General features: G+C 40.7%; 1 protein-coding gene across 2 annotated transcripts in view; it reads right to left on the bottom strand.

Moving 5' to 3' along the window:
• The window catches only part of STXBP5L (syntaxin binding protein 5L), a gene marked incomplete at its 3' end in the record, with an annotated part of 212,603 nt that overhangs the window by 18,246 nt on the left and 179,037 nt on the right, over positions 1 to 15,320 (bottom strand). For both annotated transcript variants that reach the window (XM_082013863.1, XM_082013862.1), the window contains one exon: positions 7,822 to 7,992. In XM_082013863.1, coding sequence (XP_081869989.1) covers positions 7,822 to 7,992 — 171 coding nt within the window. The remainder of the gene's footprint in view (positions 1 to 7,821; positions 7,993 to 15,320) is intronic.

Genomic DNA, 15,320 nt, shown 5'->3' on the forward strand with positions numbered 1-15,320 from the left:
GGGTGTTATCATGGGACAGAACCTCTGTAAGGATTTTCTTGATTAAGAATAATTTGCATTGATCTATATTTTTTATTGCTGTTGATATTTAAAAGCACAATATTAACTTGATAATAAAAAATGTAGTTGTATACCCTGTGCAAGAAAGCCTTATCAAAAAATGTGATCAGTAACTCCTAAAATCTCAAAAAACTCTGGTCAAAAAGGACTAGAAAAAGTTCTCTCATCCTGCTGGGGGGACTTCAGCCACCCCAACAGCTGCTGGGAAAGTAGCACAGCGAGCTGTAGGCAATCCAGGAGACTCCTGGAGTGCACTGAGGATAGCATCTTAAGCCAGGTAATAGACAGCCCTACCAGAGGGGATGCGATACTGAACCTGTTGGTCACCTATGCAAGTGAGCTAATTGGTGACATCGAGTTTGGAGGCAGCCTGGGCTGCAGTGATCATGCGCTGGTGGAGTTTGCAGTCCTGAGGGATATGGGGCAGGCGAAGAGTAAAGTCAGGACCCCGAATTCTAGGAAAGCAAACTTCCAGAGCGTTAGGCAATAGGACCCCCTGGGAAAGTGCCCTCAGGAACAAGGGAGCAGAACAGAGCTGGCAGATCTTTAAGGATGCTTTCCATAAAGTGCAAGAGCTCTCGATCCCCAGGTGTAAGAAGTCAGGAAAGGAAGGCAAGAGACCAGCGTGGCTGAGTGGAGACCTGCTGGGCAAACTAAAGGGCAAGAAGGAAATACACAGGCAGTGGAAGCAGGGGCAGGTATCCTGGGATGAGTATAGGAACGCTGCCTGATTGTGTAGGGATGGGGTCAGGAAGGCCAAGGCGCAGCTGGAGCTGAACTTGGCAAGGGATGCAAAGAATAATAAGAAGGGCTTCTACAGGTATGTCAGCCAGAAAAGGAAAGTCAAAGCAAGCGTACCCCCTGTGATGAACAAGACTGGCAGACTGGTAACAATGCATGAGGAGAAGGCTGAGGTACTCAATGACTTCTTTGCTTCAGTCTTCACTGGCAATCTCTTTTCCCATACATCTCAAGGGGATGGACTGGAAGACAAGGACTGGAGGAGAAAAGACCCTCCCACGGTAAGAGAAGATCAGGTTTGAGACCACCTGAGGAACCTGAAATGCACAGGTCTATGGGACCTGATGAGATGTATTCCAGGGTCCTGAGGGAATTGGCTGATGTAGTTGCCAAGCCACTCTCCATGGTATTTGAAAAGTCACAGCAGTCAGGTGAAGTCCCTGGTGACTGGAAAAAGGGAAACATTGCACCCACTTTTAAAAAGGGTAGCAAGGAGGACCCTGGGAACTACCGACATAGTGGGATCGAGTGCACCCTCAGAAAGTTTGTGGATGACACCAAGCTGAGTGGTGTGGTTGACACACTTGAGGGATGGGATGCCATCCAGAGGGACCTGGACAAGCTCGAGGGACCTGGACAAGCTCGATGGACCTGGACAAGCTCGAGGTATAGGCCATGTGAACCTCATAAGGTTCAACAAGGCCAAGTGCAGGGTCCTACACCTGGGTTGGCGAAACCCCCGGTATCAATACATCCTGGGGGATGAAGGGATTGAGAGCAGCCCTGCCGAGAAGCACTTGGGGGTACTGGTGGAGGAAAAGCTGGACATGAGCTGGCAATGTGCACTTGCAGCCCAGAAGGCCAACTGTATCCTGGGCCGCATCCAAAGAAGCATGGCCAGCAGGTCAAGGGAGGGGATTCTGCCCCTCTACTCCATGCTGAGACCCCACCTCTGGAGTACCACATCGAGCTCTGGAGCCCTCAGCACAGGAAAGACATGGACCTGTTGGAGCAGGTCCAGAGGAGGCCACAAAAATAAGAGGGCTGGAACACCTCTCCTGTGAGGACAGGTTGAGAGAGTTGGGGTTGTTGAGCCTGGAGAAGAGAAGGCTCCAGGGAGACCTTATTGCAGCCTTTCAGTACTTAAAGGGGGCTTATAAGAAAGATGGGGACAGACTTTTTAGCAGGGCCTGTAGTGATAGGACAAGGGGTAATGGTTTTAAACTAAAAGAGGGCAGATTTAGTCTAGATCTAAGGAAGAAATGTTTCACTCTGAGGGTGGTGAAGCCCTGGCACAGGTTGCCCAGAGAGGTGGTAGATGCCCCGTCCCTGGAAACATTCCAGGTCAGGTTGGATGGGGCTCTGAGCAACCTGATGTAGTTGAAGATGTCCCTGGTCATTGGGAGGGGCTTGGACTAGATGGCCATTAAAGGTCCTTCTGACCTAAACTGTTCTATGATTCTATAAGTTTAGAATTTAGATGTTCAACAATGGAATTTGCTATATTTGTAGATTTTTTTTTTTTACAATGCAAATAAATTCTTATATTATTTCAAGGAAGAAACAGCTTATTGTATAGAATTAATAATATTTTACTAAGAACTTGTAAAATTCTAATTTCTTGCTAAAATTAGTAGTGTGTGTGTATATATATCAGTATATCTGTGAGAATTCTGCATTTATGAAACCAGAAGATACTACAGAACAATATGTAACATTTTAAATAGCATAAATGTTATTTGAGAAGTGCTGTATTAAATGTATGGCTAATTATTGACAAAACTATAACCATAACAAGCTATTTGATCTAGATACAAGTGTTTTGGGGAGAAAAAAAATACAGGCTTTGAGGCTGAAATAGCAGTAATCTTTAGCTTGGAATAAAATCCATTTGAGATTAAAAAGCTTTAGAGCTTTTCAAGTTTTTCCATGTCAGATGAGGATACTGGGAAAGACATAAGTTTAAGCAGTAACAGTAACCATGCAAACATAGTCACCACTTCTCTGCTCTTTTTCCTTGGCTTTTGAATTATGCTTCTATGAGCGTGGAAGAAATATCAGCACTGTATGAAACTGAACAGTTTGCAATATTTTGACCAGCAGAAACCAAGACACACCCCTTCCCCCCCCTTCTTCCTATGATTCATCATTGCAAAGACATTCTTCAGAGATACTTTTCTCTATCAGGAATCCTTCTGCACATATAAAGACGTAAGAGTCAGCAAAATCTTGACAATCAGCTAACAGGAATGAGGTCAGAAGAATTTATTGTGTGAAAGTTGCTTGAAAAGGCACTTGATGAAAACGCTGGAAATACAGTTTGTATTGTACCAAAAGATCAGATTTAAATAAGTAGATTGTGAGGGGGGAAGACTGATTTGTTATTCTAATAACTATCTTATGATTAGTCACGACAATGTATTATCTTTTTAACCAAATCAATTAGAAGAGGTTGTAAAGAGCGGGAACTGGAAGCAATATTAAAAAAAATCTCCAAGCGTTATCAGTGCCTCAGAAACAGGCTTAAGAAAAGGTAAGAACCATCTATCCACACACAAAGGCTTTTTTTTTTTAAATATATCTAAAAAGTGCTTAACACTACCGAGATAGCAATCTCTAATCAAAATTCTACTCAGGTAGAATAATAAAACCCTACCAAATACTATCCTGAAATAATGACCTCCCTGAGAGGATATAAAATATATATCTTAATTCACCACATGAGAATATATAAAAAAAAATTCTTGCGAATACATCTATTGTTTATTACAGCATATAGTCCTAAGTAGAGGATTTTTTAATTTTATTTTGGAACAGCCCACCCAGAAGATTTTTGATCAAAGCCAGCTCCACATTTTGGCAAGAACGCTTATTCTCAGTGTATTCTCTCTCAAGCCTTTTAACTTCTCATCTTCCTACTCCCTCACCCTCCTCTTTAACCCCAGCCTAAGAATCTTTCAAGGATCATACCACCTTCCACCATATTATTTAGTACAAAAACCTTCAGAAATAAATCAAACCACTTGCTAAAACAGTATGTCTAGAAATTCAAGATGCGTGAGTGATGGTGGAATGTCACTCATTCCAGACAGATCAGTTAGTAGAGACAGAAGTCAAAAGACTAATACCACAGGCATCTAAAAAAAGGTTTAGACAAATTGGACAGATGTCTTTGTTTTACTGAGAGAATATAAATAATCAGAAAATTATTTTTGTTTATATACTCGCTTAGTCTGTAGAAAAGGTGACAAACCCACACACTAAAGGACGAACCAAAAGCATGCTCCATTATATTATATGTTCATATTATATGTTCATATAAATTACTCTAAAGACTGCCTGTCTCCTTCTTGTAGCACTCATTTCACTGACCCTACTGAGAGTTGTAATACCAACCCAGTGACACCACTGATTCTTTTAAATAGGGATTTTTTTATGTCACTTACTTGAATTTACTCCATGACCCTGAAAGGAAGCTAGATGACTATCTCTAGAAAGAGATATATTTCAATATTAGACTTGATAGGTATTATAATTACTGATGAACTACAGAAGCTGAATCTTTCATGATACAGATACACAGAAAGCAACATCATTCCATCAGAAGTATCACTGCATAACTAAATACTTGTACACAAGGGTCAGTGGCACCTTGGGGCACTGTAGGTTGTGCTTGTCAGTGACCCTGCTTGCTCTGGAAGGATGTGAGGGGAAAAAAAAGAAGCAGCATAAAAGAATTAGGTGGCCTGGTTATGTGTAAGTAGTGCTGATACTGCAGCAGTGTCTGCATACAAGAATTCTGGAAGAGTTTGGTACTACATAGGATGAAGAAAAACACCCGGCAATAGAAACCACCGTGGCAGTGATATATTTTCTACCATGACCTATTACATGGCAATGGCACTTATCATATTTCTGTGGTGCATAAGGAGAGGTAGATGAAAGGGTTATGTTAGGATCATCATCAATAACTAATGTGGAGGAAAAAATGGTGATTATGCAGATGAAAACTGCCTGCATGCAGAGGAATTTATACACACCTCAGAGCTCTGTAAAACTGCCTTACTACAATGTTCACACAGGAGCCATAAATTAATTCAGGTTAAAATTGAAATTTATAGTAGGTTTAGTGTTTAAACAGGATTACTTCTTATAACTGATTGCTGAGGATTACACTTTGTCATACGTTACGTGAAGCCCACAATGCGATTTAACATTTTTGCTGTTCAGCCTATGACTGAATCTTTGAAGAGTCCATGATATTGTAACGTTCTCTTCAAGGACAGATGGTTGGGTGGCCACTGAAGAAACAGCAGTGTCAGTTGACATGTCACTACTCCCAACTTTTTGACTCTGTTCCTCTTGCAGAAGGTTAATACTTGTCTAGTAAAGCGAGAAAAACAGATCATGTGGGCACTTCTCATTTGCTTTACTGCAAAAGGAGGTGGGTAATATAACCCAATACAGAGAGCTGTTTAAGCTAAATGTTTACAACTCTTCCACCAGTATCTGTTCTGGTGTGATAGCCTCTGGCGATGGGAGGTGACTTCTACCAGGCATCTTAAATGACATAGCTGGAAGATAGCTACACCTTCAATGAGTGCAGCCCTTTTGCTCAGAGCCTCTGGCCATGCTTTGCTCTGCCTCCAATGGATGAACATAGGTAAACGCCCTTTTTAAATCAAATGGAAGGAGCTGCTTAGAGAGCACTGCAACAGGCTTCGGGATATCAGCTCCATTCCGGTCAAGAACATAATCTCAGAACCCTCTGTGCCAAATTAGGATGTTTTCTTATAGGGTCTCACACTTGTAGACACTATTTTTCTGTTGTGTGATCCCCACAGTAAGAAGAAAAGCTGAGAAAGAATTTGCTATTTTATGTTATTGTAACCAAAGTGATGGGGGAATCAAACGATAATTAGAAAATAGGTTAGTAATAAAAGACGTAACTATAGGAATAGGTTACGCACCAGTGTTATGCACCAGCAATGCTGCTCAAGAACCCGCCTAACCCTTCCCATCTTGATTTAATTATCAAGGAATTAAGTGTAACATTGTGATCATGGTACTATGTTTTGTTTTAATAGTGAGCAGTCAGAAAGAAGGAACACCTTGGTCAGTTCTACGGTCCGGTGGGTAGGTAATTATTCATTCTATAGTCTTGTCTTAAAACAAAGGACTGTGGGGTGAATGATTGCATATTGGACCGACAGCCCGTGAAGGTGTTGCCAAGCTTACGTGAACTTTGTAGGAAAGGTAATTCCGGCAGGGGGAGATCGTGACCACCGACTCAGAGACCACCCACTCAAGAAACCCTCCGACTCAAAAGATTAAGGAAGGAAAATCTCAAGAAATTATAGTGAGCATGCGTGGTCATTTACATGGTAGGCGAGGAATATTTAACCAATCATTGTACGGAAACTTGATGAATATGTATTAATCTTGTAATCATATGCCTATGAATGTTTGATTTTTGAACTGATCGACGAACATGATTTTGGAGGAACTATCCCCCGTGTTCCCAGCACTGAAAATAAAGAATGCCTGTCTTTTAACACTACATTGGTGTTACGAGGTTTATTCCAGATTTCGGTGACATTATCATAAAGAAAAAAAATAAAATAAAATATTCTAGAGATTTGCCATTAGTGACAAAGGTATTTGCATTAATTTGCATTCAAAAATACAAAATGAGACAATCTGAGTGATATAATTCCCCTTGCTCTGTCTCCATTTAACGATCAGCAAAATTAGGGAGTACTGGTTCCAGCTGTAAAGAACTTCTGTGGTGCAGACACCTTTGCAGGTGGGCAGGTTAGGATACAAATGCTCCTTGCAAGACAGAGGGCTAGGGACATGGTGTTGTCCATCGCCTATCACTTATAGCATCAGAGGGGGTTCAGGCCATGCTACAGCGCAGACAATAGTCATAGGAGATCGTTATCTCTTAGGCACTTAGGAAACAGTGCTGCAACTTGATTAAAATTAAAACCTGGGTTTTTAAAAATAGTTAATTGTTCAAATTAATTATTATTAAAATATCAAACCCTACAATTTCTGTTGTTTAAATATTATTAAATTTTTCCTTATTACTAAAATTGAATACAATCAACACTACAGTCCTACACCATTTATTCTGATGCTGTGCTTTTTCGGTGTTTGATAGACTGAAGCTTTTCTGCACAGACAATGCATTGTGCTATTGCAGGAATGCGGTGGGGCTGGAAGCTTGGGAGACAAGGGCCAAGGACACCAAGAGCAGAGTGGGAACACTGTTAAGATTGAAGGAAAACACATCAGCTGAATGCTTCTGCTTAAACGATCTGCAGTGAAACAGCTGGCACTGCTGAAATTAAAATGGGCTTATTCTAAGTTTGAAGCACAACCAATTGCCATGAGTGGTCCACTTTGTGTATCTCAGTCTCATCAAAACTCTGCACTCGGGTAGATCAAGATTTGAAGACTTTTTTCAAGCATTAAAGCAAGAAACTTATTATAAATAGAAAAAAAAAAAAAAGAAGATTGGATTAAGGAATTTAATTTTACCGTAAATGGTGGCCAGGGATTGTGGAGTTTTATTGGTCTTCGGTACCAATAAATAAATAAATATACATGTGCAAAGCCTGAACTCACATTCTTAAAATCTCTTACTTGTTTTCAGGCTTGGAAAGTAGAGACAAGGAGAGTTTAAAGCAGCAGTGCTACGAGCTGTCACAAGAGCCGTACGTAAGCTGCCACGAACAACTGCTTTCCCGGAACCGAGCACCCGACCCGTACAGGCGAGGGGACGGCTGTAAGAGTTCGGCGAGGCTCAGCGTACACCTCCCCGGGCGGCAGAGAGCTCAGGAGCAGGCTTGTTAGTAAGGACACTAACACACAGGCGCTTGTTCTAATTCCGAGCAGTCAGATGAAGACAGCAGGTCAGGGCGATGATGGGGACACGCATCACGCTAAACTTACTTGCTTTCCCGCCCGGTGAGAAATTCACGAATACCTAGCAAAATATTCATTGCCACCCACCTTCTGTGGTGACTGGGAGAGAAATCTCCATGCAGGCTGCAGACTGTGCTTTCCTGAAGGGGGGCCTCCCAGGCCCTCGCCGGTTTGCTTTCGAGACGTCCGCGCTGGAAAGTCGTTTTCCGGAACTGCAGCTCTGGGACGTCGGACTCGTACAGTGACCGTTCACGTGATCTGGAAAGTCAATGCAAAAAGTGCTAGGTGAAGCGCCAGCTCCCCAAATTCAGGATGGAGGACAGATGTACCTTCTGATATTTAAGAATGGGTTTAAAAAAAAAAAGAAATCTACTGCGCATAATTACTTATTTGTTTTAGCAGCCCAGCATGTATGCGTAAGAATAACTCACCATATCTTAAGGTATACTTTGAAAAAACAAGGGACATAGAACTGGTGCATGTTCTTACAGCTCCAGATCCCACAGCATTTGTTGACCTATGCGAACAGGCGATTTATCAAGATACTGCTGGTAACACTGTCAGCCCTGAGGTTGTGTCTCCTAATAGATACCAAATAAATTCGAAAACTATTTTTCCTTTTTGCTCTCATATAGAACCACAAGTGTAATTTACTACAAGTTAAAGCTAGACATCTTCCCTATCTGACTTAAAGCTGCATGAAACAGGCATCTAACTGCCACTACTTGGGATAATTATAAAACTAGCCATAATATTGCTAAGTATTTTATTCTTTATATACCACATATTTTATTGCTAAGGAAATGGACTGCTGAACAACCGCTCTGTCTGCTGCAGATCTAAAGATATGAGGCTAAGTCCCTGGACCCCTGCTAGAGGCCACGGTCAATCAGCACATGCTGCCGTCTGATGGGGTGAGAAATAAAACGTGGCTGCTTTAAACTCTGCCTACATTCATCTGTTCTTCGTTATGGGCAACAGGTCTTTAAACCATAGCTATCCACTGATCAAGGCTTAGATCAGAGTGGACTAGACTGGACTACAAAACATTCATCTGATATTTTTCTTCCTCTCATATTGGGTAAGGCAACATGAGAAGAATCGCTGAACACAATTTTCCCCTCAACATATGAAAGGATACGCACCCAGGTATAATTGAACTATTTTTGGTGAGCAGGTAATTCATGCTTACTAATTTAAGTAAACAGCAGGTAATAAGCATAACACCATACTGAATATTTCTATTCAAAATGATGGAAGCTCAATACTATAGGTGAGGACAAGATTGACGTTTCTGCCTTCATTTTAAATGTCAGGTTATTTATATCTGGAGAATTAGATTAGTCTTTAAGATTCTGTATATAAGAGAGAGATATATATATATAATCATATTCGGTTAACTCCCTCTGATTTGCATTGTATCCAAGGGAAAGATGAATGTTAATACAGGAAGATAAATTTTTTTCTTGGTTACCATGCCATGATAGCGCCACTGTACGTATGAAAAGCTATTTCTGTATGCAGACGATAAAACAGATTCTATACTGAATACAGCATATAGTGTGCTATTAGATGTAGTCTTCCAACGTGTAAGTCATGCCCTTTCCAAGTGAAAGCAGTTCAGTCTTAATGAACAAAATTGGAAAGAATTGTTCAGAATTATAGTTTAGAAAGCAATTTAGTATCTGTACTGCATAATGAGACGGGTCTGTAGGAGACACAACTTTCATGATTCTTACCATGTTTCTTAATACATGGCTATTAACTGAGCTAACAGCAGATATAAAACTGATATGGATGATTCATTCAACTTATAGTTAGGGAACTTTCCCAAATATGCTGGAACTATTCATATATTTCAGTAGAAAGTCCTTTGAGATTGGGGGCTTTGTTCTAGGGTACAGGCTGACTGTTCAACCTCAGCAACAAACACATCCTCATCCAGCTGCTTCCTTTCTTCAAAATTCAGTTTGTGTGAAGGAGTTTCGGCATGGTATCTAATTATCTCCAGGGGGTCCTAGGAAGTGGTGAGGAACATGACAGAGTAAAAGAGAATCATACTCTATAGAAACATCAACAACGTTTGTGAGTCCCTTTCCCCGAATGTTGTACGGAATGGGCACAATCCATCTAAACCCCTATTTGCTATGCCAAATTTTAAGACAAATGCTGCTATGTTTCTCTTAGTATGCTTGTTTGTCTCAGTTACCTTCGAAGGCCCAAATTAAACAAAGAGAATCAGTAGGACCTGGGCATCTAAATCCCTTTAGTTGTTTTGACAATGCCTTTCTGAATAAACAAAGCCAGTTCCTGTGCAGAAAAAAAATCAGACCTCATCCTAGAAGCTGCAGAAAACTGTTCTCTTCTTCTGATTAGATTTGATTATTTTTTTAAATATATGCAACAAGGAGCAGTGTGGCTCTTCAAACCTCAGTAAAAAAACAAAAAGACATTGTACAAAGAGTAATATAATTATGGGAAGTATGGCTGCAACATTTTTGCTGAGAAGCTGATAAGAATGAAGCGGATAAAGACCACCCAAATCTATGAGACAATCCTATGTGTGTATTTAAAAATTAGTTTCTCACTTTTTTAATGGTATAAGCTCAGTGAAACAAAACTTTTCTAAAGAAAGGTTATGTACTATTTAAGACAGGGTTCCTTACAGCATTGTCTGAAAAAGAGTAATGAAGCCTGCAAGAAAAGTGTTAAGAAAAAAAATTATGTTTCCTACAGTGTACTTTCTAAGGGAGACTGCGAGTATGCTCAATGCGATCACCCTTTGCCAAAATGGCTGCAATGATTTATCGGCCTTCTGAGAACCCAGTCACCTGATCCTCCTTTGCCATGACAGATATCTTCCAACCACCTTAAAGAACAGAGAGAGGAGGCTTGTACAAACCCGCCTTTTTTTTTTCCAGCTTTGTTTGGTTTGTAAGGAAGGACAACAATTTAACTTTTTCCTGCTGGCTTACTGCTTTTGTCATATGGTCGCTGGGGCTTTTCTCACCGCAGAAACACCCGCGGAGACCGAGCACCCGTTGATGCGGGAGACATCACGCTCGGTACCGAAGCCGCGGTGCAGGGACCGCTCTGCGCTGCGGGCGCGATCGTGGCACAGCCCTCAGCGCCCTCTTCTTCTGGGGAGGGCAGAGAAAAGTCGCCCGGGGAGAAAGCGCTGCGCAGGAAGCCCCCTTCCCTTCCCCACCCTTCTCCACCGCTGCGTGTGCCGTCGCCTCCTGTCCCTTCCCGTGGGTGCTGCTGCCCACGAGGTGGAGGGAACTTGCACCGCCCTCCCCGGTGCTCCCGGAGTCCGGCAGCGAGTACCGGCGTCCCCGATGCCCGGCGTGTGGGCGCCCCGGCCCCGCGGAGCTTATCCCAGAAGCAGTCTGCGGACTGTGCAGCAGCCGACCCACGCCGCCGGGCCAGCAGCCTGTTCTCCTGCTTGCGGACGATGAACCAAAGAGCCGGGGCTCAGTTTGTAGCGATTCTGCTCGTTAATTTAAAAATGTATAAGGCACATGCGAGCCCTTGGAAGCAACCACAGCAGATTAACCCATGCATTTAGTCCACTTTATACTGATTTTACTCCACTGATTTAACAAAGCCGCTAATAACACCTTGTATCTAAGATGTACTAAAATATATAAAAGTGAAATTCACGCATAAAATTCTCTAATGTTCTCCACGTGCTGCTTCCACAGTACAGGTCCTGGTTGTTTGCCTTCGTCTGGGCTATGGCGTTACCCAAACGAATTAAAAATGCTTTAGCTACCCCTGTTACCAAACAGTAGCACCATTCAGTGCAGTGTGCACCCCGAAAACTGCTTAAAAAACCCAGAAACAGAGCTGTGCGGGATGGCAGGCCAGTGTGTCACACAAAATACCAGTGAGATGATGAGATTAAGAGGAACCGAAGAAGTCACATTGGTTGCTATGAACTCAGTGGAGCTACTGAGCGGTGCCTTATGAGAGATGCAATGTGCAACAGGTCAGCAGCAAGCCCGCTGGAGAGCCTCAAATTAATCTAATTTTTTTGAGGAGTATTACACAGACAGGAAGCATATTCTGTAGACATGCTGATTTTAGTTTACACACAGTAAGGTGTGTATGTTACACAACCTGCCTTGTCATACAACTGTTTTAAATTTACCAGTGAAAAGCAGAAGCCTTATTAAAACCAAATGTATTAAAAATGTCAGTAAGAAAGGAGAAACATACAGTTGCTGCCTAGAAAGTTGTGTTACCCTAGACATAACAAATAAAAAAAAAATAAGAACCAAACATTTCTTTCAGTTCTAGCAAAGGGATAAATTCAGACAGAAAAACTAGCGGAAAACCAATTCTCACTAATGATCTGAGAGAGGCTGAGAACAAAGGAATTTAAATACGACTATTATAATATCATCCTAAGTTGTAAGGAAGTAATCAATAAAAGAGCAGGCAAGAGGATCGGAGAAAGACACTTTCATATGGAGCAGAAAGAACATGAAGAATGAGTCCCAGAGAATCTCCTTAACAAATATTAAGGAACACAACCTCTGCTGTTAAAGGGAGGAAAAGTCTCTCTCTTTCCACTGGGGGATTTTTGTGTATTATCAATAAATCAGATTTTGGATAATAATTATGGGCATGACTAACCTTTTTTCTTTACACAGCAGAGATACACATTTACATCAAGAAAAAAAGAGATCTCATAACTGTACAAATGGCCCAAAGGTCAGTCTCAAGTTTTCGTTTAAAACAACCAAAATTTGTGTAAAAATAGTGAGATCATTCATTGGTGAGAATACAGCCTGACACCTTAAACTTTTAACAAATTATTCTTAAAATAAAATCCCTTACAAAGTCAGGATCACAATTTTCTCTTGGTGCAGTTCTGTCAACCAGGCACGACAGGAGGTGCGAGCCTTACCAGAAGAGGTTAGTAGAGATGCCAGCAAATGTGCATATTTACCTTCACGCCTTCTTCAGTTTGAGGAGGAAGAATGAATTGCCCTATTTGACATACTGCTAGTATGTTTAAGTCCATGCTAAGAGTGTAACATCCTGTCATTACAATATACTGCCTGTGTAGTAGAGCGGTATTCCTTTCATGATAACGAACTCCTAAGATGCGCTTGATCCTAGACATAATTTTCCTGAAAGCAGGGCAAACATTTATTTTTCAGAGAAAGAAAATACTGTGAAGTGGTTGAAAATGTTAAGGGTTTTGTCACTGACAGAGCCCCTTGTAAAACTAGTATTTTTGCCTGCAATTATGAACAATGAAACCAAAATACAAAATAAACACTATCCAAATGAAGAACACTAATAATATATTAATATATGTCATAACATCACCTTTACATGATCATATCTGAAAAAGCAAACCTGGCAGTGCAAATCTAAAAATACATCTAGCTTTATTCCCTGAGAACAGTGGGAAAATTTTGGACTATTTGTATCTAACTCTGCTCCTCAGATTCCTCTGATGAATTTCTGAGCCGTCATATAAGACCATAATACTGAGCTGCCTCAAAGAGCACACAGCACTCAGTGTGCCTCAACAGAATAACGTAACATAAATTGTTACTATGCTTTGTGCAATAAACAGGAAAACACAGAGAGAAAACTTGATTTAATTCTGAAACATAAGCATGAAACATGATAAATCCTGAGCTGCACAGAAGACAACACTGAAACATGCAAGTAGCGTGGATGAACCACATGACCACCTAGGATATTCATAACTAGTCCCAAGCTCCCTTATCAGTAGCATTGCACCTGCATTTTCCAGATGGGGAAAAAAAAATCTATATTTTATTTTATATATATATATATTTTTTTTTTTTAATGAAAAATTCTTCAAAGATGTTGGACTGGAAATATTTTTTCAATTTGAGCATGACAAAAATAAAGCAAGACACATGAGCTGGAGACTTCCTAAACCTTTCCATCCAAAATGAATGAAAAAAATGTAAGATAATGACAACAAAAGTGTTTGTAGTCTATTCTAACCAGATTCTTCCAGAGATTCTTTCCCCTGATCTTTCAAAAAAATCTTGTTTTTGACTAGAGGTAAGAACATCCGAAATAATTGAGCTAGCACCACTCCATAGATGTTAACATATAAATAATTTTCTTGCAAATACTCAACAGAAAAAGACACAGACGTGGTCAAATAAGGTATTCCAATTATAATTAAACTTACACGTAATTTTTATGCAGCAATCAAACAATTCTAAAAAACCACGAGTTTTTCCAAACTTGTTAACATTATGCATTGTAGATTTTTGACAGATTTCATACCAGGTTATTGTAATAACTAAACTAGTACAAATGTGCATTCTTATTTTAATGCTGCAAAACCAGATTTTATAGTTGATAACTTCTGATTTAGAGTTCTTATTTACCCTTCTTTTGTTATCGCTTTGTCGTCAAAATAATGATACATGGAAAATAATAGTTTTCTAAATACTAATCCGCTTGTGCACACAGGTCAGTTACTAGGACTTTGGATGTTGCTTTAAGTCCCAACAAGGTGATAGGACCATCCGTCTGACACCTGAATCGCTCCCTACAGGTGAGTGCTCAATCCCAATCCACGTTAGTTACTATAGAGGACCTCTGGGTCCAGGCAGGTCTGGTAAGTCTACGTGTAGCCCCAGGTTTTGACTGCTGGAGAGCATTACAACCCGAGACGTGTACCGAGACCACAGAACGGGAGAATGTGTTTGCATTGCTTGAAAGGAGTTGGAAAACGACTTACCTTTCAGAGTCCTCAGTGAGGAACTCTTCTTTAAGTAAAAATAGAGAACTTAGAAACAGTGAATATCTGTTACACTGTGAGCCTGACCGTTGCGTATCATTTTGTTATTATCAGCTCTCAAGTGTATGACGATCTTTACTGCTTGCTTTGTTGTTTCAGCCAACAAATCTTATTGCCTTTCCTTCATGGCTACATTTAACTGCACCAGTTACAGACGTTGTAGTTACAGCATAATTTGGATAATTTTAAGCACTTACCTTTCTTTTAAGCTACTTGCTTGTTGGATCTCCCATAGAGATAATTTTTTTTGTTTGTTTTCTTTTGATTTTTTTTTAAATCTGGAAGTATTAGAAGTCAGAACATAGCCCCTTCCTGCATTTGAAATATAACCACACACCACAGGCCTGTTCTGCTGTAGTAGTCAACAGAGTTAACCTGCTGATCAGCTCTTGTGCTTTTTTTTAATGTCAGTAATTTGGGCAGGCAGAGTGCGACTATATGTGTTAATATAGGTTCTCTTTTAAAAGTGTTTGATCACAAACCTTATTTCATTTAATTAAGAAAGAAACTGGTGCCATCATACACCTGACCTTCAGCAGAGGAAGGAGACTTTGTCTAGCAGGGTCCTAGCTACAGAATATCAAAATCCAAACTTGAAAATGTGAAATTGCAGTGAGGCCTGAAGTTTAAAACCATTTCTGTAAAAGTGAAAGCCTTTGGTCCAACCCACAATGTTTTTCATCTTAATAACGATCAAACGTGCAGCAAAAAAGGCAAAGCCGCACCCTCCACTCAATCAGCAAGAGCACAGCCAGCAGCTTGAGGGATGTCACCC

Source organism: Phaethon aethereus, assembly GCF_964289735.1.
Source record: "Phaethon aethereus genome assembly, chromosome: 1".
Classification (NCBI taxonomy): domain Eukaryota; kingdom Metazoa; phylum Chordata; class Aves; order Phaethontiformes; family Phaethontidae; genus Phaethon; species Phaethon aethereus.